We start from the raw sequence: 27,441 nt of genomic DNA, 5'->3' as shown, positions 1-27,441 counted from the left end.
GACCTGCTGAGTTTCTCCAGCACTCTGTGTCCTTCTCCGTACTAACCAGCATCTGCAGTTCATAGGTTCGTAAGTGATAGGAGCAGAATTAGTCCACTCGGCCCATCAGGTCTACTCTGCCATTCAATCACGGCTGATCTATCTCTCCCTCCTAACCCCATTCTCCTGCCTTCTCCCCATAACCTCTGACACCCGCACTAATCAAGAGTCTGTCTATCTCTGCCTTAAAAATGTCCATTGATTGGCCTCCATAGCCTTCTGTAGCAAAGAATTCCACAGATTCACCACCCTCTGACTAAAGAAAAAGTTCCTTGTGTTTTTCATCTGGTTCTTGATTCCCCCAATCTGTTTAGTTTAGTTTAGTTTAGAGATAAAGCCCCGAAACAGGCCCTTCGGCCCACCGAGTCCGAACCGACCAGTGATCCCCGCACACTAGCACCATCCTACACACACACACTAGAGGACAATTTACACAAACACCAAGCCAATTTACCCACAAACCTGCACGTCTTTGGAGTGCGGGAGGAAACCGAAGATCTCGGAGAAAACCCGCGCCAGTCACGGGGAGAACGTGCAAACTCTGTACAGACAGCGCCCGTGGTCGGGATCGAACCCGGGTCTCTGGCGCTGCAAGCGCTGTTGGGCAGCAACTCGACCGCTGTGTCACCGCGGCCGCCCCCAAAACTACTTCACCCCAGATGGGCCTTGAACCCACAACCCCTGGCTTAGGAGGCCAGTGCCTTATCCATTAGGCCATGGGGCTTCTCATTCCATTAGCGTAAAACATTCTACGTATTTACCCGACCTATTCCAAAGGGGCTAGCTAACAGAATGTCCTGCTTGGTCGCTGGAGAAGTGTGAGAGATTCGTTGCTTTGACTGCATCGATGGACATTCTTGCTATTGAGGGCGTGCAGCGTAGGTTCACGAGGTTAATTCCCGGAATGGCGGGACTGTCATATGTTGAAAGACTGGAGCGACTAGGCTTGCATACGCTGGAATTTAGAAGGATGAGAGGGGATATCTTATTGAAACATATAAGATTATTAAGGGGTTGGACACGTTAGAGGCAGGAAACATGTTCCCAATGTTGGGGGAGTCCAGAACCAGCGGCCACAGTTTAAGAATAAGGGGTAGGCCATTTAGAACGGAGATGAGGAAAAACTTTTTTCACCGAGAGATTTGTGTATCTGTGGAATTCTCTGCCACAGAAGGCAGTGGAGGCCAATTCTCTGGATGCATTCAAGAGAGAGCTGGATAGAGCTCTTAATGAAAGCGGAGTCAGGGGGTATGGGGAGAAGGCAGAAACGAGGTACTGATTGTGAATGATCAGCCCTGATCACATAGAATGGCGGTGCTGGCTTGAAGGGCTGAATGGCCTCCTCCTGCACCTATTGTCTATTGTCTATTGATGGGCACGTTGTAAATGTGAGACACGTTGGCTTTGCAGATGAAATGCAGAAACTGAGAGAATTGACCGAGGGATTATCGAGGGACGTCACCTGCGCAGGGCCTGAGGATGCGGGCGTGGCCACCATCGTAGCCGACGGCAACAGGAGGTGAAGCACTGGCCCGATCGTCGTTCCTACCTCTTGCCCTTCCTCAGAGTCCACGCCTCCGATAGATTGGCTGTGCATGTTCTGGAGATGCTGCCTGGCCCGTTGAGTTATGTTTTCTGGTCTGGGGCCCATCCTTCAGACTTCAGACCCATCCATGTTCTCCAGAGATGCTGCCTGACCCGCTGAGTTACTCCAGCACTCTGTGAAACGTCACCTATCCATGTTCTCCACAGATGCTGCCTGACCCGCTGAGTTACTCCAGCACTTCAAAAGTTTATGTGACAGGAGCAGAATTAGGCCATTCGGCCCATCAAGTCTTCCCGCCATTCAATCATGGCTGATCTATCTCTCCCTCCTAACCCCATTTTCCGACCATCTCCCCATGACTCCCGACACCTGTACTAATTAAGAATCTATCTCTGATAGAAGGCAGGAGAATGGGGTTAGGTGGGAGAGAGGTTATCCAGAGATGCTGCTTGGCCTGCAGAGTTTCTCCACCCTGTCAAAATGTACATCACATCTGAATGAATGCACAGAGTGCTGGAGTAACTCAGCGGGTCAGGCAGCATCTCTGGAGAACATGGATAGGTGTCGTTTCACAGAGTGCTGGAGTAACTCAGCGGGTCAGGCAGCATCTCTGGAGAACATGGATAGGTGTCGTTTCACAGAGTGCTGGAGTAACTCAGCGGGTCAGGCAGCATCTCTGGAGAACATGGATAGGAGACATTGTGGGTTGAGACCCTTCGTCTGACTTTGGAGTCAGTCTCGAGAAAGGTCTTAAGCCAAAACATCGGCTATGCATGTTCTGGAGATGCTGCCTGACCCGCTGAGTTATTTTTCTCTGGTCTGGGTCCCATCCTTCAGACTTCAGACCCATCCATGTTCTCCAGAGATGCTGCCTGACCCGCTGAGTTACTCCAGCACTCTGTGTCCTTTTGTGCATTAACTAGCATATGCAGTTCACAAGTTTATAAGTGATAGGAGCAGAATTAGGCCATTCGGCCCATCAAGTCTACCCTGCCATTCAATCATGGCTGATCTATCTCTCCCTCCTAACCCCATTCTCCAACCATCTCCCCATAACCCCCGACACCGTACTAATCAAGAATCTATCTCTGCCTTTATCGCTGCCACATACCAATTACCAAATGCCCCCTCCTGCCCTCCACCCTCACCCTCCATCGATGGCCTGACACTACTTTAGTTTGGTTTAGTTTCGAGATAGAAACATAGAAAATAGGTGCAGGAGGAGGCCATTCGGCCCTTCGAGCCAGCACCGCCATTCATTGTGATCATGGCTGATCATCCACAATCAGTAACCCGTGCCTGCCTTCTCCCCATACCCTTTGATTCCACTAGCCCCTAGAGCTCAATCTGACTCTCTCTTAAATCCATCCAGTGATTTGGCCTCCACTGCCCTCTGTGGCAGAGAATCCCACAAATTCACAACTCTCTGGCTGAAAAAGTTTCTTCTCACCTCAGTTTTAAATGGCCTCCCCTTTATTCTAAGATTGTGTGGCCCCTGGTTCTGGACTCGCCCACCATCGGGAACATTTTTCAGCGAGATACAGGCCCTTCGGCCCACCAAGTCCGCACCAACCAGCGATCCTCGCGCATTAACGCGACCCTACACACTAGGGACAATTTACACTTTACAGAAGCCAATGATCCTATTGTCACGTACAAACTCCGTACAGACAAGCACCCGCTGCCAGGATCGAACCTGGGTCCATGGCGCTGTAAGTGCTGTAAGGCAGCAACTCTACCGCTGCGCCACCGTGCCGCTGGGCGTCGGTTAAACGTGGGTTTGTTTTGTTGTAGGCCGCTGTCCTCATCGCTGTCAATGCCGGACCTGACCATCACCGAGGCCCAGCGCCACCATGATCCCACCGTCGCCAGGGGCAACGGGGCGGCCATCTTGGTCAACTCTGAGCACCAAAGGTCGCGGCCACAGGAGGGATACCAGCTACTGGGGGTGAGCCGGACACGCGGGGTCTCTCCGAAGAAGGACGCTAAATGCTGGAGTAACTCAGCGGGTCAGGCAGCATCTCTGGAGAGAAGGAACGGGTGTCGTTTCGGGTCGAGACCCTTCTTCAGACTCAAATCCGAAACGACACCCGTTCCTTCTCTCCAGAGATGCTGCCTGTCCCGTTGAGTTACTCCAGCACTTTGTGCCTATCTTCGGTTTTAAACCAGCACCTGCAGTTCCTTCCTGCACACGTGGTCTCTCTATCTGTCCACATGTTTGTGATCTACTCCCCACCAAGTATCAACTACTTATTGGCCTTGCACGATAAATGGAGTGGCACGGTGGCGCAGCGGTAGAGTTGCTGCCTCACAGCGCCAGAGACCCGAGTGTGATCCTGACCATGGGTGCTGGTCTATACTGGGTGCAGGTCTGTACGGAGTTTGTGTGTTCTCCCCGTGACCTGTGAGGGTTTCCTCCCACACTCCAAAGACATACAGGTTTGTAGGCGAATTGGCTAGGTCAAATTGTAAATTGTCCCCAGTGTGTGTGTGTAGGATAGTGTCAGTGTGCGGGGATAGCTGGTCGGCACGGACTGGGTGGGCCGAAGGACAATAGACAATAGGTGCAGGAGTAGGCCATTCGGCCCTTCGAGCCAGCACCACCATTCAATGTGATCATGGCTGATCATTCTCAATCAGTACCCCGTTCCTGCCTTCTCCCCATACCCCCTGACTCCGCTATCCTTAAGAGCTCTATCTAGCTCTCTTTTGAATGCATTCAGAGAATTGGCCTCCACTGCCTTCTGAGGCAGAGAATACCACAGATTTACAACTCTCTGGCTGAAAAAGTTTTTCCTCATCTCCGTTCTAAATGGCCTACCCCTTATTCTTAAACTGTTTCCACGCTGTGTCTCTAAACTAGACTAGGTGTGGCCCTCTAGAGTTTGAGATTTCCATCCTGGGGATAATGTTCTGACTGTCTATCGTATCTACGCCTGTCATCATTTTATATTCTTCTATCAAGTCTCTCCTCAACCTTTGGTATTCCAGGATTGAGGGGCCAATTGACTTCTCTTGCTGCTCAGTATCAAGTGAGGTGGGGAGTTTCTGCAAGGTGTTTGATTTAGTTTAGCTCAGAGATACAGCGCGGTTTAGATTCAAACGATAGAGAAGTATTAGAAAGGGAGATTACGACAAAGGATATTGAGGAGGCTATTGGTTCTTTAAAAAATGGTAAAGCAGTAGGACCAGATGGTTTAGGCTCCGAATTTTATAAAAAATTTTATGATTTGCTTAGCCCACGTTTACATAGACTGTATGAGTATATATATACTCAACAGAAACTTCCAGACACTCTAAATGAATCTATAATAACACTCATTCCTAAAGCTGATAAAGATCCGGAAGATCCGGGATCATACAGAGCAATTGCACTTTTAAATACAGATCAAAAAATTTTAACTAAAATACTAGCGTATAGATTAAGTACAGTGATGAATAAATTAATACACCCTGACCAAACAGGCTTCATTCAGAAACGATACTCATACTATAATCTAAGAAGATTATTTAATATTATATATTCCAAGAGAATTATTAATGAAGATCTAGCAATAATCTCACTTGATGCTGAAAAAGCATTTGATCAGGTTGAATGGTCTTATTTATTTTCGGTGATGGAAAATATGCAGCTAGGGGAGAAATTCTGTACATGGATAAAACTGTTATATACAAATCCCACGGCCAGAATATTTACAAACCAAAGGTTGTCATCGAAATTTAGCCTATCTAGAGGTTGTAGACAAGGATGCCCGTTATCCCCATTATTATTTGCGCTTGCTATTGAGCCACTGGCAGAAAGAGTTAGGGGGCATCCGGAAATACATGGATATAACACAAAGGATACAGTGAATAAAATTTCTCTATACGCAGATGACGTATTAATTTACATCACAAAACCAGAAATTAGTATTCCAAACCTATTAAAGTTAATAACCCAATTTGGTTCATTTTCAGGATACAGAATAAATTGGAATAAAAGCGAAATTATGCCAATAAGGGAACATAATAAACAGATAATACAACAATTTCCATTTAAAATAGTAAATGAAAAATTTAAATATCTAGGTATCTATGTAACTAAGATATATACATCATTATTTAAAGCAAATTTCCCCCCATTATTGAACAAACTACATAAGAATATTCAATATTGGAAAACACTCCCTATCTCAATGGTTGGCAAAATTAATGCCATAAAAATGATTTTTTTACCGCAAATATTATACCTTTTTCAGACAATTCCGATATATCTGACAAAAAACTTTTTTAAAAAATTGGACTCTATTGTTAATGATTTTATCTGGGATTATAAGAATCATAGGATAAACAAAAGACACTTGTGTAAATCAAAAATAAATGGAGGCCTGGCTTTACCCAATTTTTTGTTTTATTTCTGGGCAGTTAATATTAAAAATATGAATTTCTGGTTGGAAGAAATAGATCATCAACCAGACTGGTTAAAAATGGAAAAGGAAGATTGTTTACCTTTTGATATTGGTTCGATATTATTTGCTACGTCTAAATTAAACAAAAAAATTTATAGGGAAAACCCTATAATATTTAGTGCTACACGAATTTGGAAACAATTAAAAAAGACATTAAAATTAGATAATTTATCACTTTTTCTTCCAATTGTGAATAATCCTTTGTTTAAGCCTTCATGGGTAGACAGGGGTTTTACACAATGGAAGGATTATGGAATTAAAAATATGGGACAACTTTATAAGGAAGGCACCTTTCTGACATTTCAGGAGTTGCAACAGACTTATGGTCTTCGTGGAAATGATTATTTCAGATATCTTCAACTTAGAGATTATGTAAAATCGAACTCCCAAAATTTTCGAATTAGAAATTCAGAAATTCTTGATGAATGTTGGAACAAACATCCTAATACAGAAAAATTAATATCTTATATATATAATATCTTATTAGACAGTGACATTCCCTCCACGGACTTATACAGACAAAAATGGGAAAAAGAATTAAACCAAGTAATTACGAAAGATACTTGGGAAGAAAGTTTGCAACATATACATCAGTGTTCACTAAACGCCAGACATTCTCTAATACAATTTAAAGTAATACATAGGTTACACTATTCAAAAACAAAACTACATAAAATTTTCCAACTTATCTCACCTAAATGTGATAAATGTCAACATTTAGAAGCTACATTATTTCATATGTTCGCAAACTGTATAAAAATTAAAAAATTCTGGGTAAATATTTTTAGCATAATATCTAAAGTAACCAGCACACAATTGGACCCAGATCCAAAATTAATTATACTCGGAATATTAGAATTAAATCAAACATTTAGAACAATACAAAGAAACTTTATGGATTATAGTTTAATAACAGGAAAAAAATTAATTCTAAAATTTTGGAAAGGCCCTACGGTCCCCACAATCAAAATGTGGATTATAGAAATGACGGAGACCTTAAACGTGGAAAGAATCAGATTTTCCCTGTTGGACAAACAGGAATTATTCATTGGAATATGGTCTCCTTTTATTGATTACTTAAAGGGTCAGAATGGTTCAGCACAGGAACCTGACTAGCACTCGGACTAAAGAATGGATGAAATGCTATACTTTGAAATGTACGTATATATCTCGAATGAAGTTTTTGTTATTTTAATAAATTTTTCCATTCTTCTTTAACTAACTTTTTCCTTATCTTTATAATTTGTTTTTGTTTTTGTTTTTATTTTGCTTCTCTCTCTTTTCTTTCTTTACTTCATCTATTTCTTTAGTTCTATCTAGTTTAAAAAAAAAAAGGGGGCAAAAGGTATTGGAGACAATATAATAATAATTGACAATATTATCAATTTAAAAATGTATGACTGTAAAGATGTACCTATCTCCAATAAAAAATTTATCTCAAAAAAGAGATACAGCGCGGAAACAGGCCCTTCGGCCCACCGAGTCCGTGCCGACCAGCGATCCCCGCATACTAACGCTATCCCACACACACCAGGGACAATTTTACATTTACACCAACCCAGTGAACCGACAAACCTGCACGTCTTTGGAGAGTGGGAGGAAACCGGAGCACCCGGAGAAAACCCACGCAGGTACAGACAAGCTCCCGTAGTCGGGATGGAACCCGGGTCTCCAGCGCTGTGAGGCAGCAGCTCTACCCGCTGCGCCACCGTGCCGAGCTGTCGGGTCAGAGCAGATTGGTGTTGGTGGCTGCAGGAAGGACGCACCGTTGGGACTCATGCTCCGTGTGTTTAAATGTGTCCTCAGCAGCGGGAGGGGATCGCTCTGCGGAACTGCGCTGGAACGGACGCTGTCAGGACCCTGCCCCGCGGTGCGTTTCCAGAATCTCCTCCGTGTTCGCCGACCAAGGGTAGGTGAGCAAAAAACATGCGTGAATGTGATCTGTACTGAGGACAGTTTTCACCCAGGAGCCATCTTGGCCAACCCTGATCGCCCTCTTTGGCAATTGTGCCTAATGCCCCCCCCCTCAGTGGGGGCGGCCACGGTGGCGCAGCGGGTAGAGCTGCTGCCTCACAGCGCCGGAGACTCGGGTTCGATCCCGACTACGGGCGCTGTCTGTTACGGAGTTTGCACGTTCTCCCCGTGACCCGCATGGGTTTTCTCCGGAATCTCCGGTTTACTCCCACACTCCAAAGACGTGCAGGTTTGTAGGTTAATTGGCTTCAGTGAAATTGTCCTTAGTGTGTGTAGGATAGAACTAATGTACGGCTGATCACTGTTCAGTGCGGACTTGGTGGGCCGAAGGGCCTGTTCCACGCTGTATCTCCAAACCAAACTAAACTAAACTAAACATGTCAGGGGTTATGGGGGCAAGGCATGAGGTTGAGAGGGAAAGATAGATCAGCCGTGATTGAATGGTGCAGTAGGCTTGATGGGCCAAATGGCCTAATTCTGCCCCAACAGCTGATAAACTAAACCAAACCAAACTAAAGGAAACTAAACAATCTCCCTCTTTGACCAATCTATTGGTTTTCTCTCCAACGTAGTTTGGTCTTGACTCCATGTTGGTTGGAGTGTGATGAATGTACAAAGCATGTTGTATGAAAAGTGCACACGCTTGTGTTAATGTGCTGGCGGCCAGGTCATGCCACACGCGTGATCGTCCACTCCATGTCTAAGGACTGGTATGTTGGCATTCAGCGAATGGTATGTTGGCATTCATAGCAAGAGGATTTGAGTTTAGGAGCAGGGAGGTTCTGCTGCAGTTGTACAGGGCCTTGGTGCGACCACACCTGGAGTATTGTGTGCAGTTTTGGTCTCCTAATCTGAGGAAAGACGTTCTTGCCTTAGAGGGAGTACAGAGAAGGTTCACCAGATTGATCCCTGGGTTGGCGGGACTTTCATATGAGGAAAGACTGGATAGACTGGGCTTGTACTCTCTGGAATTTAGAAGACTGAGGGGGATCTTATAGAAACATATAAAATTCTTAAGGGGTTGGAGAGGCTAGATGCGGGAAGATTGTTCCCGATGTTGGGGGAGTCCAGAACCAGGGGTCACAGCTTACGGATAAGGGGGAAGTCTTTTAGGACCGAGATGAGAAAACATTTCTTCACACAGAGTGGTGAGTCTGTGGAATTCTCTGCCACAGAAGGTAGTTGAGGCCAGTTCATTGGCTATATTTAAGAGGGACTTAGATGTGGCCCTTTTTGCTAAAGGGATCAGGGGGTATGGAGAGAAGGCAGGTACAGGTTACTGAGCTGGATGATCAGCCATGATCATATTGAATGGCGGTGCAGGCTCGAAGGGCCGAATGGCCTACTCCTGCACCTATTTTCTATGTTTCTATGTTTCTATGTTTCTCGCATGCTTGCGTTGATTTGTGTACACCCGGGGGCTATGGGGACAGACGTAGACATTGACATAAAAAAGAGGTGCAGGAGGAGGCCATTCGGCCCTTCGAGCCTGTTCGCACCACCATCCATTGTGATCATGGCTGATCATCCACAATCAGTAACCCGTGCCTGCCTTCTCCCCATATCCCTTGATTCCACTGGCCCCTAGAGCTCCATCTAACAGGGGAGGAGAATGGCGGTTGGGGGGGAGAGATAGATCAGCCCTGATTGAATGGCGGAGTAGACTTGATGGGCCGAATGGCCTAGTTCTACTCCTATTCCTTGTGACCTTATTCTCTGACCCACACTGAGAGATCCTTAGAATCGTAGCGCCATAGAGTAAACATAGACAATAGGTGCAGGAGGAGGCCATTCGGCCCTTCGAGCCTATACGCACCACCAACCATTATGATCACGACTGATCATCCACAATCAGTAACCCGTGCCTGCCTTCTCCCCATACCCCTTGATTCCGCTAGCCCCTAGAGCTCTATCTAACTCTCTTTTAAATCCATCCAAGTGAATCGGTCTCCACTGCCCTCTGTGGTAGGGAATTCCACAAATTCACACCTCTCTGGGTGAAAATGTTTTTTCTCACCTCAGTTTTAAATGGCCACCCCTTTATTCTTAGACACTGTGTGGCCCCTGGTTCTGGAATTCTTAGACTGTGTGGCCCCTGATTCTGGAGTGACGCAGCGTGGAAACTGGTCCAACCTTCGGCCCAACCTGCCCACAATGGCCAACATATCCCGGCTACACCAGTCCCGCCTGCCTGCGCTTATGATCTTATGAAGTGTGACCCTCTAGCCCACAGGCCGTTTTCGAGGGTGTTCGAGGTGGATGACCAGCTGAGCGGAGACCCCTTCTACATCCGAGTGAACCTGAACATCCTGGGGCCGGTGGACAGCTGCTCCCTGCAGGTGGAGTGCGACGAGATCCTACATGTCCTGGACACGCCCTGCCCGCCGGGCGGCGATTGGCTCTGTGCCCGCATTGACCCCGTCAGCGTGAGCGACCGGGAGCAAGGAACCATCCCCAGCGCCAACAGGTGAGGACAATAGACAATAGACAATAGGTGCAGGAGGAGGCCATTCGGCCCTTCGAGCCAGCACCGCCATTCAATGTGATCATGGCTGATCATTCTCAATCAGTACCCCGTTCCTGCCTTCTCCCCATACCCCCTGACTCCGCTATCCTTAAGAGCTCTATCTAGCTCTCTCTTGAATGCATTCAGAGAATTGGCCTCCACTGCCCTCTGAGGCAGAGAATTCCACAGATTCACAACTCTCTGACTAAAAAAGTTTTTCCTCATCTCTGTTCTAAATGGCCTACCCCTTATTCTTAAACTGTGGCCCCTGGTTCTGGACTCCCCCAACATTGGGAACATGTTTCCTGCCTCTAACATGTCCAACCCCTTAATAATCTTATACGTTTCGATAAGATCCCCTCTCATCCTTCTAAATTCCAGTGTATACAAACCTAGTCGCTCCAGTCTTTCAACATATGACAGTCCCGCCATTCCGGGAATTAACCTAGTAAACCTACGCTGCACGCCCTCAATAGCAAGAATATCCTTCCTCAAATTTGGAGACCAAAACTGCACACAGTACTCCAGGTGCGGTCTCAGTAGGGCCCTGTACAACTGCAGAAGGACCTCTTTGCTCCTATACTCAACTCCTCTTGTTATGAAGGCCAACATTCCATTGGCTTTCTTCACTGCCTGCTGTACCTGCATGCTTCCTTTCAGTGACTGATGCACTAAGACACCCAGATCACGTTGTACGTCCCCTTTTCCTAACTTGACACCATTCAAATAATAATCTGCCTTCCTATTCTTACCACCAAAGTGGATAACCTCACACTTATCCACATTAAACTGCATCTGCCATGCATCCGCCCACTCACACAACCTGTCCAAGTCACCCTGCAACCTCATAGCATCTTCCTCACAGTTCACACTGCCACCTAGCTTTGTATCATCGGCAAATTTGCTAATGGTACTTTTAATCCCTTCATCCAAGTCATTGGTGTATATTGTAAATAGCTGCGGTCCCAACACCGAGCCTTGCGGTACCCCACTAGTCACTGCCTGCCATTCTGAAACCCATTTATCCCCACTCTTTGCTTTCTGTCTGTCAACCAACTTTCTATCCATGTCAGTACCCTACCTCCAATACCATGTGCTCTAATTTTGCCCACCAATCTCTTATGTGGGACCTTGTCGAAGGCTTTCTGAAAGTCGAGGTACACCACATCCACTGGCTCTCCCCTGTCAATTTTCCTAGTTACATCCTCAATAAATTCCAGTAGATCCTGGACAATCCTCTCCACCCAGAGAGTTGTGAATCTGTGGAATTCTCTGCCACAGAGGGCAATGGAGGCCGACTCGCTGGATGTATTCAAGAGAGAGTTAGATAGAGCTCCAGGGGCGAGTGGAATCCCGGGATATGGGGAGAAGGCAGGCACGGGTTACTGATTGTGGATGTATTTGAGTATAGGAGCAGGGAGGTTCTGCTGCAGTTGTACAGGGCCTTGGTGAGACCGCACCTGGAGTATTGTGTACAGTTTTGGTCTCCTAATCTGAGGACAGACATTCTAGCCTTAGAGGGAGTACAGAGAAGGTTCACCAGATTGATCCCTGGGATGGCAGGACTTTCATATTAAGAAAGACTGGATAGACTCGGCTTGTACTCGCTGGAATTTAGAAGACTGAGGGGGGATCTTATAGAAACATATAAAATTCTTAAGGGGTTGGAGAGGCTAGATGCGGGAAGATTGTTCCCGATGTTGGGGAAGTCCAGAACCAGGGGTCACAGCTTAAGGATAAGGGGGAAGTCTTTTAGGACCGAGATGAGAAAACATTTCTTCACACAGAGAGTGGTGAGTCTGTGGAATTCTCTGCCACAGAAGGTAGTTGAGGCCAGTTCATTGGCTATATTTAAGAGGGAGTTAGATGTGGCCCTTGTGGCTAAAAGGATCAGGGGGTATGGAGAGAAGGCAGGTACAGGTTACTGAGCTGGATGATCAGCCATGATCATATTGAATGGCGGTGCAGGCTCGAAGGGCCGAATGGCCTCCTCCTGCTCCTATTTTCTATGTTTCTATGTTTCTATGATCACAGTGAATGGCGGTGCTGGCTCGAAGGGCCAAATGGCCTCCTCCTGCACCTATTGTCTATGTTTCTACGCACCCTGTTGTGTGGGCAAGTAAAGTCTTGCGAGACGCTACGCGGAAACAGGCCCTTCGGAACGTGCCGGTAGCCTGGTATACGCCGAAGATAGACACAAAACGCTGGTGTAACTCAGCGGGACGGGCAGCATCTCTGGAGAGAAGGAATGGGTGACGTTTCGGGTCAGCCTGAAGAAGGGTCTCGACCCGAAACGTCACCCACTCCTTCACTCCGCAGATGCTGCCCGTCCCGCTGAGTTACTCCGGCATTGAGTGTCCACCTTCAGGCACTTCGGAATGTGCGTGTTGTAGATTTAAACAACATTCTCGCGCGAGGATGGGATTCGCAGTTGCCAGTGTGTGTCGTGGCGCCTTTAGACTTCAGTGATACAGCGGGGAAACGGGGCCCCCACACGCCCTCGGGAGGTCAATTTACAATCTGTGCTGAAGCCAATTAACCTGCAAACCCGCACGTCTTTGGAGTGTGGGAGGAAACCGGAGCGCCCGGAGAAAACCCACACAGTCACAAGGAGAACGTTCAAACTCCGTACAGTTTGCACGGCACGGTAGCGCAGCGGTAGAGTTGCTGCTTTACAGCGAATGCAGCGCCGGAGACTCAGGTTCGATCCTGACTACGGGTGCTGTACTGTAAGGAGTTTGTACGTTCTCCCCGTGACCTGCGTGGGTTTTCTCCGAGATCTTCGGTTTCCTCCCACACTCCAAAGACGTACAGGTATGTAGGTTAATTGGCTGGGTAAATGTGAAAAATTGTCCCTAGTGGGTGTAGGATAGTGTTAATGTGCGGGGATCGCTGGGCGGCACGGACTTGGTGGGCCGAAAAGGCCTGTTTCCGGCTGTATATATATGATATGATATGATATGGCACTGAGGTCAGGATTAAACGTGGACACCTGGTGCTGTGAGATGGTGGCTCTACCAGCTCATCAGGTCATAAAGTTATAGGAGAAGAATGAGGCCATTCAGCCCATCAAGTCCACTTCGCCGCTCAATCATGGCTGATCTATCTCTCCCTCCCAACCCCATTCTCCTGCCTTCTCCCCATAATCTTTGAACCCCTGTTGCTGCTAATGGAAGGGTTGAAGCAATTGAAGTTTAGTTTAGAGATACAGCGCGGAAACAGGCCCTTCGGCCCATCGAGTCCGCGCCGACCGGCGATCCCCGCGCACTAACACTACCCCACACACACCGGGGACAAGTTACAATTTTACTGAAGCCAATTAACCTTCGAACCTTTACGTCTTTGGAGTGAGGGAGGAAACTGGAGCACCCGGAGAAAACCCACGCAGGTCACGGGGAGAACGTACGAAATCCGTTCAGACGGGACCCGTGGTTGGGATCGAACCTGGGTCTCTGGCACTGTGAGGCAGGTGTCTCCGAGAGTGTGAGAAAATAACTGCAGATGCTGGTACAAATCGATTTATTCACAAAATGCTGGAGTAACTCAGCAGGTCAGGCAGCATCTCGGGAGGGAAGGAATGGGTGACGTTTCGGGTCGTGACCCTTCTTCAGACTGAAGAAGGGTCTCGAAGGGTCTCGACCCGAAACGTCACCCATTCCTTCTCTCTCTCGAGATGCTGCCTGACTTGCTGAGTTACTACTGCATTTTGTGAATAACTCTCTGAGAGTGTGATAGATGTAAGATAAGGTGAGTGGGGAGAGATGGGATGTTGTAAGCAGTATCTGCTCCATATCCCGGCCACCATGAGCTGCCCCCACTTGCTTGCCAAAGATTCGTGAAGACAAAAGTGGTCATGGATCAGCTGAGAATGCCAACCGTGAAGGGAATTTATTTGAAATCTCTCTCTTTCTCTTTCTCTCTCTCTCTCTCTCTCTCTCTCTCTCTCTCTCTCTCTCTCTCTGCCTCTCTCACTCTCTCTCTCTCTCTCGTTCCGTTTTAGAGCTCACCAGCTACTCATGGTGAAAATCCACTCCCTCATCGGAAACTTCCAGAAGAACGAGAGAGCAAAAAAGGTAACTGGCCGACAGGACAAGACACAAAGGGGCTGGAGCAACACAGCGGGTCGGGCAGCATCGCTGGAGATGGGAGGGGGAGGAACTGCAGGCGCTGGTTTAAACCGGAGATAGACGCAAAATGCTGGAGTAACTCAGCGGGACGGGCAGCATCTCCGGAGAGAAGGAAATGGGTGACGTTTTGGGTCAGGACTGAAGGAGGGTCTCGACCTGAAACGTCACCCATTCCTTCTCTCCAGAGATGCTGTCTGTCCCTCTGAGTGATTCCGGCATTTTGTGTCTAGCATCTCTGGAGAACATGGATGTGTGGCGTTTTGGGTCGGGACCCTTCTTTAGACAGATTTTAATTGGGAGGGGGAGCCGGAAGAGAGGTTGGGGTGGGGCTAAGCCTGCTAAGTGATAGGTGGATACAGGTGAGGGGAGGGTGTGAGGGGGTGTTGTGGATTGGCAGATGGTTGGGCAAAGTGTTTAGTGGAGCTGATTCTGCATTGTATCAACATTGCCATCAGTTTGTGTGACTGACCCTCAGGTCAACGTAGAGTTGTGCCACAAGTGTGGCCCAGCCAACGGGATGAGCAAATAAACAGGGAACCAGCGGCCAATGCCCCTACCACGTGACCAGGAGTCAGACCAAGTTTAGTGTGCTGAGTTTAAAGATACAGCTCGGAAACAGGCCCTTCGGCCCACCGGGTCCGCGCCGACCAGCGATCCCCGCACACTAACACCATCCTACACCCACTGGGGACAATTTTTACATTTGCCAAGCCAATTAATCTACATACCTGTAGGTTAACACGTCTTTGGAGTGTGGGAGGAAACCGAAGATCTCAGGGAAAACCCACGCAGGTCACGGGGAGAACGTACAAACTCCGTACAGACGGCGCCCGTAGTCGGGATCGAACCCGGGTCTCCCGCGCCGCATTCGCTGTAAGGCAGCAACTCTACCGCTGTGCCACCGTGACCGCCCTATCCTGAGTTACTTCTGTTCTGTGAACTAAAGATCGCAGGGAAAATGTTCCCAATGTTGGGGGAGCCCAGAACCAGGGGCCACACAGTCTTAGAATAAAGAGGAGGCCATTTAAAACTGAAGTGAGAAGGAACTTTTTCACCCAGAGAGTTGTGAATTTGTGGAATTCTCTGCCGCAGAGGGCAGTGGAAGCCAAATCACTGGATCGATTTAAGAGAGAGTTAGATTGAGCTCTAGGGGCTAGTGGAATCAAGGGATATGGGGGGGAAGGCAGGCACGGGTTACTGATTGTGGATGATCAGCCATGATCACAATGAATGGCGGTGCTGGCTCGAAGGGCCAAATGGCTTCCTCCTGCACCTATTTTCTATGTTTCTAAACATAGAGTTAGGGGCATCGGTTTTGCATATATATATACACGTACGCACAAACACATGTATACAGAACTCAGGTAAAAGTTGTAAATTATCATATCATCATATCATATCATATATATACAGCCGGAAACAGGCCTTTTCGGCCCTCCAAGTCCGTGCCGCCCAGCGATCCCCGTACATTAACACTATCCTACACCCACTAGGGACAATTTTTCACATTTACCCAGCCAATTAACCTACATACCTGTACGTCTTTGGAGTGTGGGAGGAAACCGAAGATCTCGGAGAAAACCCACGCAGGTCACGGGGAGAACGTACAAACTCCGTACAGTGCAGCACCCGTAGTCAGGATCGAACCTGAGTCTCCGGCGCTGCATTCGCTGTAAAGCAGCAACTCTACCGCTGCGCCACCGTGCATCGCTAGTGTGTAGGGTAGTGCTGGTGTATGGGGCTTGTTGGTCGGCGTGGACTCAGTGGGCCTGTTTCTGCACGGTATCTCGACACTAAACTAAACTACAGGCCCAGTGCTGTCAAATTGGAGAACCAGAGGGAATAGGTTTAGGATGAAGGGGGAAAGATTTTATAGGAATCCGAGGGGTAACGTCTTCACACAAAGGGTGGTGGGTGTACGGAACGAGCTGCCGGAGGAGGTAGTTGAGGCTGGGACTATTGCGACGTTTAAGAAACAGTTAGACAGGGTACATGGATAGGACAGTTTTGGAGGGATATGGGCAGGTATGACTGGTGTAGCTGGGACATGTTGGCCGGTGTGGGCAAGTTGGGCCGAAGGGCCCGTTTCCACGCTGTATCATTCTATGATTCCATGACTCTATGAGTCCATGGTTCTCGGACTCTATGAGTGCTGGAGTGGCTCAGCGGGTCAGACCCTCTGAAGGGACTTTCTTGACCTAAAACGTCACCCGATTACTTCTATCCAGAGATGAATTGAATTGAATTGAACACTTTAGTGTTGTACTAGACCAAGTGGACCCGTTGGGCCCAAACCTCTCCTGCATTGGTGCAGCACCCTCTCCTACCCCCTGCTTTGCCTCCCTCCCCCTCCCTCCTCCCTCCCCCTCCCTCCTCCCTCCCCTCCCCCCCACTCCATCCCCCTCAACCTCCCCTTATCCTTCCCCCCTCCCTCCCTCGCTCCCCCCCCCTCTCCCTCCCTCCCTAGGAGAGAGATTTAAACTTAAAAATGTGAATAACTTTAAAAATATAACACCGATTTCAATGAAACTTCTTCCATTGGGACGACGGTGAGTAAGGTGGGCCTGAAATTGTCGCGCTATCGCGTACCGTTTTGGCTGTAGTTCAGGAACAAACAAACAAACAAACAAACAAACGAGAGTTTTAGTATTTAGTGAGTCACAGTGAGGTTCTTTGCTTGCATACCCAAGGTGTGTGCAAATAGTCGCCACGTAAAGGGCGTTGACAAAGTTACAAAGTACTCCCCCCCCCGCCAGGTCCCCATTGTTCTTCCCCCTCCCCCCCCCGTCAGGTCCCCATTGTTCTTCCCCCTCCCTCACGACCCCCCCTCCCCCCCCACCAGGTCCCCCATTGTTCTTCCCCCTCCCTCAAACCCCCCCTCCCCCCCCACCAGGTCCCCCATTGTTCTTCTCCCTCCCCTCCCCCCCCGCCAGGTCCCCCTTTGTTCTTCCCCCTCCCCTCCCCCCCGCCAGGTCCCCCATTGTTCTTCCCCCTCCCTCATGACCCACCCCCGCGCGCTAGGTCCTCCTTTGTTCTTCCCCCTCCCCCCCTCCCCTCCCCCCCCCGCCAGGTCCCCCTTTGTTCTTCCCCCTCCCCCCTCCCCTCCCCCCCCCCCGGCCAGGTCCCTCATTGTTCTTCCCCCCTCCCCTCCCCCCCCGCCAGGTCTCCCATTGTTCTCCCCCCTCCCTCACGGTGGTCCCCCCCACACCGGGCCCTCCTTCCTTCCTTCCTTCCCCCTCTCACGGCAGCGGTGTTCTCGCGTCCACGTGGCCCGTCCTCGTCCGTCGGTTGGCGCTGTCGGCGTCGGGCCCTCTCCCGTGACCCCGGGCCCCCCCGCTGTCCCGCTGGGCTACTTTGGCATTTGGTGTCCACCTTCTAAGACCACCGACTCTTCCGCTTGTGTTCCCCGAAGGCCGTGAAGAGCTGCGATGAGTTGAAGTCGCTGACGGGGGACCGGGTGAGGATCGTGGTGGCGGGTCGGCCCTGGAAGGTCTCCAGCTCCTGCAACCCCTCCCTCAGCTTCTGCCGTGAAGGTAAGTCCACCTCACTGGACATACGGCCTTGAGTCGACTCAGTTGAAGGCAGGCACAGGTGAAGGCCAGATGTGGATAAGGGGGACCCTGTTCTAATGATGGTTTTGTCATCTGTGTAGCGAATGGGCAGATGTCTCCTTGTATCGGTGTCCCTAGAGGGTCTGACCCACTGAGCTACACCAGCACTCATAGAGTCCTAGAGCCATGGAGTCATAGAGTGATACGGCGTGGAAACAGGCCCTTCGGCCCAACTTGCCCACACCGGCCACCATGTCCCAGCTGCACTAGTCCCACCTTGGCCCATATTCCTCCAAACAGATCAAAGGAAAATGTAGAAAGGGTCATCGTTGGCTGAGGGGAAAGTGACAAGCAGACGCACAATCAGTAAAACGAACCCTGGATTAATTCGACAGTGAAGCTCGTCGGAGAACTTTAGTGGGGGAGAGGCGGAGAGAGAGAGAGAGAGAGAGGGGAAAGCAAGGGTTACTTGAAGTTACAGGATTCAAAATTCACACCGAAGATAGATACAAAACGCTGGGATAAGAGAGAGCTGGATAGAGCTCTTAAGGATAGTGGAGTCGGGGTATGGGGAGAAGGCAGGAACGGGGTACTGATTGAGAATGATCAGCCATGATCACATTGAATCACCATTCAACGGTGATTCAATGGCTGGCTCTAAGGGCCGAATGGCCTACTCCTGCACCTATTGTCTACTGTCTATTGTCTATTGTAACTCAGCTTCTCTGGAGAGCAGGAATGTGTGAGGAAAAACGAAAGGGTTTGTCAGGAACGGGCGGTCACGGTGGCGCAGCGGTAGAGTTGCTGCCTTACAGCGAATGCAGCGCTGGAGACCCGGGTTCAATCCCGACCACGGATGCTGTCTGTACGGAGTTTGCACGTTCTCCCCGTGACCTGCGTGGGTTTCCTCCGAGATCTTCGGTATCCTCCTACACTCCAAAGACGTGCGGGTTAGTAGGTTAATTGGCTTGGTATAAACGTAAAAATTGTCCCCAGTGTGTGTAGGATAGTGTTACTGTGCGGGGACCGTCGGTCGGCGCGGACCCGATGGGCCGAAGGGCCTGTTTCTGCGCTGTATCTCTAAACTAAACTAAAAAAACTAAACTAAACCAAAGGTTGTGTTAAAGCTTGAACTGTGTTTATGCTTTATTCTTAATTGTTAACTGTATGTTTGTGTTGTCATTTGTGATTTAGATTTTTAGATTTAGAGGTACAGTGCGGAAATAGGCCCTTCGGCCCACCGGGCCCAGCGCCAATAAACTAATTTATTCATTCATTCATTCAATTGCAGACACGAACGAGAGAGTCGTGCCTTACAGCCTTGTTCGCCCGGTCAGTGTGCGTCAGAAGCGGCCGGTGGTTATAATGCCGACAGTGTTAGCCAGGCCTCTGATCCAACGCATCCTGCAGTCACCGACCGCCGCCGACTTCCAAATGGTGCAAGCAGGTAGGAGCCCTCGTGCATGGGAATATTCACATCGGCACGGTGGCGTAGCGGTAGAGTTACGGCCTCACAACGCCGGGCACCCGGGTTCGATCCTGACCACGGGTGCTGTCCGCACGGAGTTTGTACGTTCTCCCCGTGACCTGCATGGGTTTTCTCCGGGTGCCTCCCACACTCCAAAGACATAAAGGTTTGTGTTGTTAATCGGCTTGTTTGTGCTTACATGTGTGTGTGCGTGTGTGTGTGTGTGCGTGTGTGTGTGTGCGTGCGTGCGTGCGTGCGTGCGTGTGTGTTTACCTGTTGTGTGTGTGTGTCTGTGTGTGTGTGTGTCTGTGTACCTGTGTGTGTGTGTGTGTGTGTGTGTGTGTTTACCTGTTGTGTGTGTTTACCTGTGTGTGTGTGTGTACCTGTATGTGTCTGTGTGTGTGTTTACCTGTTGTGTGTGTTTACCTGTGTGTTTACCTGTGTGCGTGTGTGTGTGGTAGTGTTAATGTGCAGGGATCGCTGGTCGGTGCGGACTCAGTTGTCCGAAGGGCCTGTTTCCGTGCTGTATCTCTTAACTAAACTAAACTAAATCAGGTGGCCATTTGGCCCATTGCATCCCCTCTGTCCACTGTAATGGGCCCGTAGATTGAGAGAAAGGCACAGCACAGAAACAGGCCCTTCAGTCCACTGCATCCGTGCTAGCCAATGACGCTTACCTACACCGATCCCACTGGCCTGCATCAGGACCATAACTCTCTGTGATAGTTTAATTAACAAGAGTGCAATGGCATTCAATGGACTGTATGGAGTCTGTAGAAGGGACTTGACCCGAAACGGTCTCAGCATTTATCTTCCCACCGCTGCCGAGGTAACGAGAACGTTTGTCCGTCACTTTCTTTTCCAGAGGTTCTCACTGAGGAACAGTTGAAGAACAAGACTCGGTTTTCTTTGCAAAAGGTGCTGAACGAGGACAAGTATGAATGCATCACCCTCGAAGCGATCCGAGACGTCATCGCCAAGGTACCGAGTTGTGGTTGAGTTCATTTGGGTTTGGTTTATTGTAGACTTGATGGGCCGAAGGGCCTGTTTCCATGCCATATCTTTAATTTTAATTTCGATGAGTTCAGTTTAGTTTATTATTGTCAGGTGTACCGAGCGAGGTACAGTGAGAAGCTTTTGTGTTGCGTGATAACCAGTCAGTGGAAAGACAACACACGATCACAATCGAGCTGTCCGCAGTGTACAGATACAGGAGAAAGGGAATAATGTTTAGCGCAAGATAAAGTCCGATTTTAGATAGTCCGAGGGTCTCCAACGTGGTAGATAGTAGTTCAGCACTGCTCTCTGGTTGGGTTAGGATGGTTCAGTTGCCTGATAACAGCTGGGAAGAAACTGCCCCTGAATCTGGAGGTGTGCGTTTTCACACTTCTGTACCTCTTGCCCGATGGGAGAGGGGAGACGAGGGAGCGGCCGGGGTGAGACTGGTCCTTGATTATGCTGAGAGAAAGGCACAGCACAGAAGCAGGCCCTTCGGTCCATTGCATCCGTGCTAGCCAGTGACGCTTACCTACACCAATCCCACTGGCCTGCACCAATCCCACTGGCCTGCAATCCCACTGGCCTGTGACAGAGAGTAAAGACTATACATGATTAGAATCGAGCCATCCACAGTGTACAGGTACATGAGAAGGAGAAATAATGTCAATAACGTTTAGTGCGAATTAAAGTCCGATTGGCGGCACGGTAGCGCAGCGGTAGAGTTGCTGCTTTACAGCGAATGCAGCGCCGGAGACTCAGGTTCGATCCTGACTACGGGTGCTGCACTGTAAGGAGTTTGTACGTTCTCCCCGTGACCTGCGTGGGTTTTCTCCGAGATCTTCGGTTTCCTCCCACACTCCAAAGACGTACAGGTATGTAGGTTAATTGGCTGGGTAAATGTAAAAATTGTCCCTAGTGGGTGTAGGATAGTGTTAATGTACGGGGATCGCTGGGCGGCACGGACTTGGAGGGCCGAAAAGGCCTGTTTCCGGCTGTGTATATATATGATATGATATGATAAAGATAGTCCAATGATCTCCAATGAGGTAGATGGTAGCTCAGGACTGCCCTCTAGTGGTTGGTAGGATGGGGCCACTCATGGCACATTGATGCCAAGAGAATAGTGTGGCTCTGTGCCAAACTCTGGAGACCTTTGGTCACAGGGCATGAGTTTGGAGACTTGAACACAAACTGAGACGGTGTTGAAATTTTGGTTTTCGGTCTATTATTATTGTCACATGTAGCGCCGCGCGGTGAAAAGCTTTGCTTTGCATGCACTCCCAACATGATCAGAGCTGCCACGTGTGAAGAGAAATCACGTGAATAACGTTTAATGCAAGATAAAGTCTGACCAAATGTACTCGGAGGGTCTCCAATGGGGTACTGTAGACAGTAGCTCAGGATTCGCTCTCTCGTTGTGGTACAATGAAGTCGATCGGTACGATAAATAGAGCTCAGGGTACAGTTTTGGTCTCTGAATCTGAGGAAAGACATTATAGCCTTAGAGGGAGTACAGAGAAGGTTCACCAGATTGATTCCTGGGATGGCAGGACTTTCATATGAAGAAAGACTGGATAGACTCGGCTTGTACTCGCTGGAATTTAGAAGATTGAGGGGGGACCTTATAGAAACTTACAAAATTCTTAAGGGGTTGGAGAGCTAGATGCGGGAAGATTGTTCCCGATGTTGGGGAAATCCAGAACCAGGGGTCACAGCTTAAGGATAAGGGGGAAGTCTTTTAGGACCGAGATGAGAAAACATTTCTTCACACAGAGAGTGGTGAATCTGTGGAATTCTCTGCCACAGAAGGTAGTTGAGGCCAGTTCATTGGCTATATTTAAGAGGGAGTTAGATGTGGCCCTTGTGGCTAAAGGGATCAGGGGGTATGGAGAGAAGGTAGGTTCGGGATACTGAGTTGGATGATCAGCCATGATCATATTGAATGGCGGTGCAGGCTCGAAGGATCGAATGGCCTCCTCCTGCACCTATTTTCTATGTTTCTATGTTTCTATGTTTCTATGTTTCTATGATACAGAGGGCAGAACACAGTGTTTTGTGGTACATCAGTTCCAGAGACAAAGTCCAATGTGGGTAGTGGTGGATCGGACAGTACCCTAGCTTATGGAAGGACCGTTTAGAAGACTGGGATTGACTCAGTGGGTGGACCTTGTTGTGTGACTTTGCCGGGGTTACGGAGGACATAGGTTGAAGGCCACTCGGCCCCTCGAGCCTGCTCCGGCCGATCATCAAGGTCACTGCTCACTTCCAAAATCAGCACCGGAGATAGACACAAAATGCTGGAGTCGCTCAGCGGGTAAAAGCAGCATCTCTGGAGAGAAGGAATGGGTGACGTTACTTGTCGAGACCCTTCTTCAGGCTGAGCGTCACTGGGAGAGGGAAGGAACAGAGATGAGGAAGTGTAAGAGATCAAAGGAAATGAAGGTGAAGGAAAATGTGGGATTGTTAGCTAAGGGGAAGATGAGAACAAAGCAAATCAGCGGCACTTTGTTGCTCGAGCCCCAATAACGTTAAATATTCCGAGATCTGTCAATTTCTCCATTGAATGAACTCAGCAACTGACCCCCAAATCCTGGCTGGTCGTCATCCCCCGAAGGAAGATGTTACCATGGGAACGATGGGCAAAACCCAGAGTAGGGGCGGGGCCTGGCTGGAGAGAGGCGGGGCCTGGCTGGAGAGAGGCGGGCCCAGGCTGGAAAGAGGCAGAGCCTGGCTAGAGAGCGGGGCCTGGCTGGGGAGAGGCGAGGCCTGGCTGGGGAGAGGCGGGCCCTGGCTGGAGAGGGGTGGGGCCTGGCTGGAGAGGGGCGGGCCTGGCTGGAGAGGGGCGGGCCTGGCTGGGGAGAGGCGAGGCCTGGCTGGGGAGAGGCGGGCCCTGGCTGGAGAGGGGTGGGGCCTGGCTGGAGAGGGGCGGGCCTGGCTGGAGAGGGGCGGGCCTGGCTGGAGAGGGGCGGGCCTGGCTGGAGAGGGGCGGGCCTGGCTGGAGAGGGGCGGGCCTGGCTGGGGAGGGGCGGGCCTGGCTGGAGAGGGGCAGGGCCTGGTATGGGAGAGGCGGGGCCTGGTGTGGAATGGGAGGGGCCTGGTATGGGAGAGGCGGGGTCTGATAAGGAAAGTGGGGGCATGTTGGAATGGGCGGGGCTCGGTAGCCGAAGGGCGGGGCATGGTCGAGTGGGCGGGTCCTCACAGGGGAGGGGTGGAGCCTGGGAGGGGGCAGGATCTGGCATGGGAAAGGCGGGGCCTGGTTGGAGAGAGGTGGGGCTTAGTCTGAGAGGGGAGGGGCCTGGTCAGGGAGAAGGCGGGGCCTAATAGATGGGCGTGTCCTCACCAGTGGATGGGAGGAGTGTGATAGGGGAGGGGGCGGGGTGTAGTTGAGGAGGGGCAGGGTCTGGGTCTTTCCCTTGATGTGGATGTTGATGATCCTCCTAATACACAGAGTGGATGTGGCGAGGATGTTTCCACTGGTGGGAGAGTCTAAGACTGGAGGCCACAGCCTCAGAATTAAAGGATGTTCTTTTAGGAAGGAGCTGAGGAGAAATTTCTTTAGCCAGAGGGTGGTGAATCTGTGGAATTCATTGCCACAGACGGCTGTGGAGGCCAAGTCAATGGATGTGTTTAATGTCAGAGATGAACAGATTCTTGATCAGTGCGGATGTCAGAGGTTAGAGGGGAGAAGGCAGGAGAATGGGGTTAGGAGGGAGAGATAGATTGAATGGTGGAGATGGGCCGAATGGCCTAATTCTACTCCTCATCCTTATGACCACCTCATGACACTGGGATGGGGGGCTATGGAGGAAGCCCCCTGGATACCCGACCTTAACACGATCCTTGCTGCCCCTCGTGCTGCTCAACCTCCCCCCCTCTCTCCTCTCTCCCCGACTCGGCTTGCCGGCACAACCTCCGAATGACAATGGCCAACGTTCTCCCCCTTTCAGAACAAGCACGGCCTGCTGCCTGTCGGAGTGCACGTGGTTAGGGACCTGATCATCGAGGAAATCTACACCATCATCATCCACATCAAAGTGACGGGCAAAAACATGAAGAAACTGAGGTGACCTCCTGGCCAATGCTGATATTGGCAGTGGGTGGGGTGGGCAGATGGTTGGCATTACAGGGTAGGCTGGAGGCAGAGGGGGCAGACTGGGCAGAGGGGGCAGAGTGGGCAGAGGGGGCAGACTGGGCAGAGGGGGCAGACTGGGCAGAGGGGGCAGACTGGGCAGAGGGGGCAGACTGGGCAGAGGGGGCAGACTGGGCAGAGGGGGCAGACTGGGCAGAGGGGGCAGACTGGGCAGAGGGGGTAGACTGGGCAGAGGGGGTAGACTGGGCAGAGGGGTAGATGGTTGAAAGGTTGAATTGTTGGTGGTGGGCTAATGTGTTGTTGGAGATGGTAGACAGTGGGTGGAGGGGGTAGACAGTGGGTGTAGGGGGTAGAGGGTGGGTGGAGGGGTAGACAGTGGGTGGAGGGGGTAGACAGTGGGTGTAGGGGGTAGAGGGTGGGTGGAGGGGGTAGAGGGTGGGTGGAGGGGTAGACAGTGGGTGGAGGGGGTAGACAGTGGGTGGAGAGGGTAGACAGTGGGTGGAGGGGGTAGACAGTGGGTGGAGGGGGTAGACTGGGTAGAGAGGGTAGACAGTGGGTGGAGGGGTCGACAGTGGGTGGAAGGGGTAGACAATGGGTAGAGAGGGTAGACAGTGGGTAGACGGGGTAGACAGTGGGTGGAGGGGGTAGACGGTGGGTAGAGAGGGTAGACGGTGGGTAGAGGGGGTAGACAGTGGGTGGAGGGGGTAGACGCAGATGCAGTTTAATGTGGATAAGTGTGAGGTTATCCACTTTGGTGGTAAGAATAGGAAGGCAGAGTATTATCTGAATGGTGTCAAGTTAGGAAAAGGGGACGTACAACGTGATCTGGGTGTCCTAGTGCATCAGTCACTGAAAGGAAGCATGCAGGTAAAGCAGGCAGTGAAGAAAGCCAATGGAATGTTGGCCTTCATAACAAGAGGAGATGAGTATAGGAGCAAAGAGGTCCTTCTGCAGTTGTACAGGGCCCTGGTGAGACCGCACCTGGAGTACTGTGAGCAGTTTTGGTCTCCAAATTTGAGGAAGGATATTCTTGTTATTGAGGGCGTGCAGTGTAGGTTTACTAGGTTAATTCCCGGAATGGCGGGACTGTCACTGGAGCGACTAGGCTTGTATACACTGGAATTTAGAAGGATGAGAGGAGATCTTATCGAAACGTATAAGATTATTAAGTGGTTGGACATGTTAGAGGCAGGAAACATGTTCCCAATGTTGGGGGAGTCCAGAACCAGGGGCCACAGTTTAAGAATAAGGGGTAGGCCATTTAGAACTGAGATGAGGAAAAACCTTTTCAGTCAGAGAGTTGTGAATCTGTGGAATTCTCTGCCTCAGAAGGCAGTGGAGGCCAATTCTCTGAATGCATTCAAGAGAGAGCTAGATAGAGCTCTTAAGGATAGTGGAGCCAGGTTGTTATGGGGAGAAGGCAGGAACGGGGTACTGATTGAGAATGATCAGCCATGATCACATTGAATGGCGGTGCTGGCTCGAAGGGCCGAATGGCTTCCTCCTGCACCTATTGTCTATTGTCTATTGTCTAGACAGTGGGTGGAGGGGTAGACAGTGGGTGGAGGGGGTAGACAGTGGGTGGAGGGGGTAGACAGTGGGTGGAGGGGTAGACAGTGAGTGGAGGGGTAGACTATTGGTAGAGGGCTACACTGTTGGCATTGAGCTGACTGTTGGTGGAGGTGATTGGACTGTTGTGGAGGGGACTAGACTGTGGGCGTAGGGTTGGCGTTGAGATACACTATCGGCAGAGTGGGAGCAGACACTGGGAGGAGTGACTGAGTTTTCCCGTCGTCTCTCCCTGCAGGAAGTTGGCGCCCAAGTCGTGCAGCAGCGACGCAGAGTTCCTGAGGCTCCACCGCGTCGAGCAGAAGCACCTGGAGTCGGCGCCGTGCCTCTCGGCCGCGGTGGAGCCCGGCGCCTGGGCCACCGTGGACGAGCTGGCCAAGGCCGTGAGGGACAGCGTCGCCCGGGAGCAGCAAAAGGTCGTGTGGGTCGAGCAGAACTAGACGTTCCTGGACCCTCGGCGCTGGGCGGCTGATCGCCCCGTGGGGAAGGTCCACGCTCCCGGCAGAGACAGACTGGAGGATCCACCCCAGCCTCTCCGGTCCAAGGACCAAGCTTCAGATCTCTCAGATGTCCAAGGACCAAGATTTGATCTCCTCAATGTTCAGGGATCCAGCCATTAGATATCTTCTCAGATGTCCAAGGACCCAGTTTCAGATCTCTCAGATGTCCAAGGACCCAGTTTCAGATCTCTCAGATGTCCAAGGACCCAGTTTCAGATCTCTCAGATGTCCAAGGACCCAGATTTGATCTCCTCAATGTCCAAGGACCCAGATCTCCTCAATGTTTACGCATCCAGCCTTAGATGTCTTCTCAGATCAAGTCAAGTCAAGTCAAGTCAAGTCAAGTCAAATTTATTTGTCACATACACATACTCGATGTGCAGTGAAATGAAAGTGGCAATGCCTGCGGGTTGTGCACAAAAATGTCCACAGACCCAGCCTCAGATCTCCTCAATGTCCAAGGACCCAGCCTCAGAGCTCCTCTCAGTTGCCCGAGGACCGTGGGTCTCCCTACGTCCCGTCACTCCCGTCCAGTCGGAGACACAGCGGAAGCCTCCAGCCCAACAATGGGACACGTTCACACCAGCGGTGACACCAAGTTCACGGCTGACGTCTTTATCTCAA

At 50.2% G+C, this 27,441-nt stretch overlaps 1 protein-coding gene and 1 non-coding gene across 3 annotated transcripts; one reads left to right on the top strand and one right to left on the bottom strand.

Moving 5' to 3' along the window:
• Window positions 1-689: 689 nt before the first annotated feature.
• On the bottom strand, window positions 690-763 carry trnar-ccu (transfer RNA arginine (anticodon CCU)). The gene has a single exon. It is a non-coding gene; the product is annotated as a tRNA-Arg (tRNA).
• A 677-nt stretch (window positions 764-1,440) lies between these two features.
• On the top strand, window positions 1,441-27,441 carry LOC144611504 (caspase recruitment domain-containing protein 11-like). 2 transcript variants are annotated; one of them, XM_078430638.1, is made up of 10 exons: window positions 1,441-1,558; window positions 3,380-3,533; window positions 7,840-7,946; window positions 10,234-10,474; window positions 14,514-14,586; window positions 18,053-18,173; window positions 19,483-19,638; window positions 20,525-20,640; window positions 24,606-24,721; window positions 26,556-27,441. In XM_078430638.1, exons 2-10 carry the CDS (start codon window positions 3,439-3,441, stop codon window positions 26,755-26,757), a joined length of 1,227 nt encoding a protein of 408 aa, XP_078286764.1. In that variant the 5' UTR covers window positions 1,441-1,558; window positions 3,380-3,438; the 3' UTR covers window positions 26,758-27,441. The 2 variants fall into 2 exon arrangements, with proteins under 2 accessions (XP_078286764.1, XP_078286763.1); XM_078430637.1 differs by having other exon boundaries at window positions 1,447-1,558; window positions 7,840-7,942.

The sequence above is a fragment of the Rhinoraja longicauda genome, chromosome 40, assembly GCF_053455715.1.
Source record: "Rhinoraja longicauda isolate Sanriku21f chromosome 40, sRhiLon1.1, whole genome shotgun sequence".
In the NCBI taxonomy this organism is placed as follows: Eukaryota; Metazoa; Chordata; class Chondrichthyes; order Rajiformes; family Arhynchobatidae; genus Rhinoraja; species Rhinoraja longicauda.
Note: the sequence above shows the minus strand (reverse complement) of the source record. Positions and strands in the feature narration are given on the sequence as shown.

Excerpts from the sequence above, each read along its gene's own strand:
- LOC144611504 (XM_078430637.1), top strand. The coding sequence starts at position 1,455 with ATGCAGAAACTGAGAGAATTGACCGAGGGATTATCGAGGGACGTCACC. Across the intron at positions 20,641-24,605 it reads TCCGAGACGTCATCGCCAAG|AACAAGCACGGCCTGCTGCC; the intron begins GTACCGAGTTGT and ends TCCCCCTTTCAG. Across the intron at positions 24,722-26,555 it reads AAAAACATGAAGAAACTGAG|GAAGTTGGCGCCCAAGTCGT; the intron begins GTGACCTCCTGG and ends CTCTCCCTGCAG.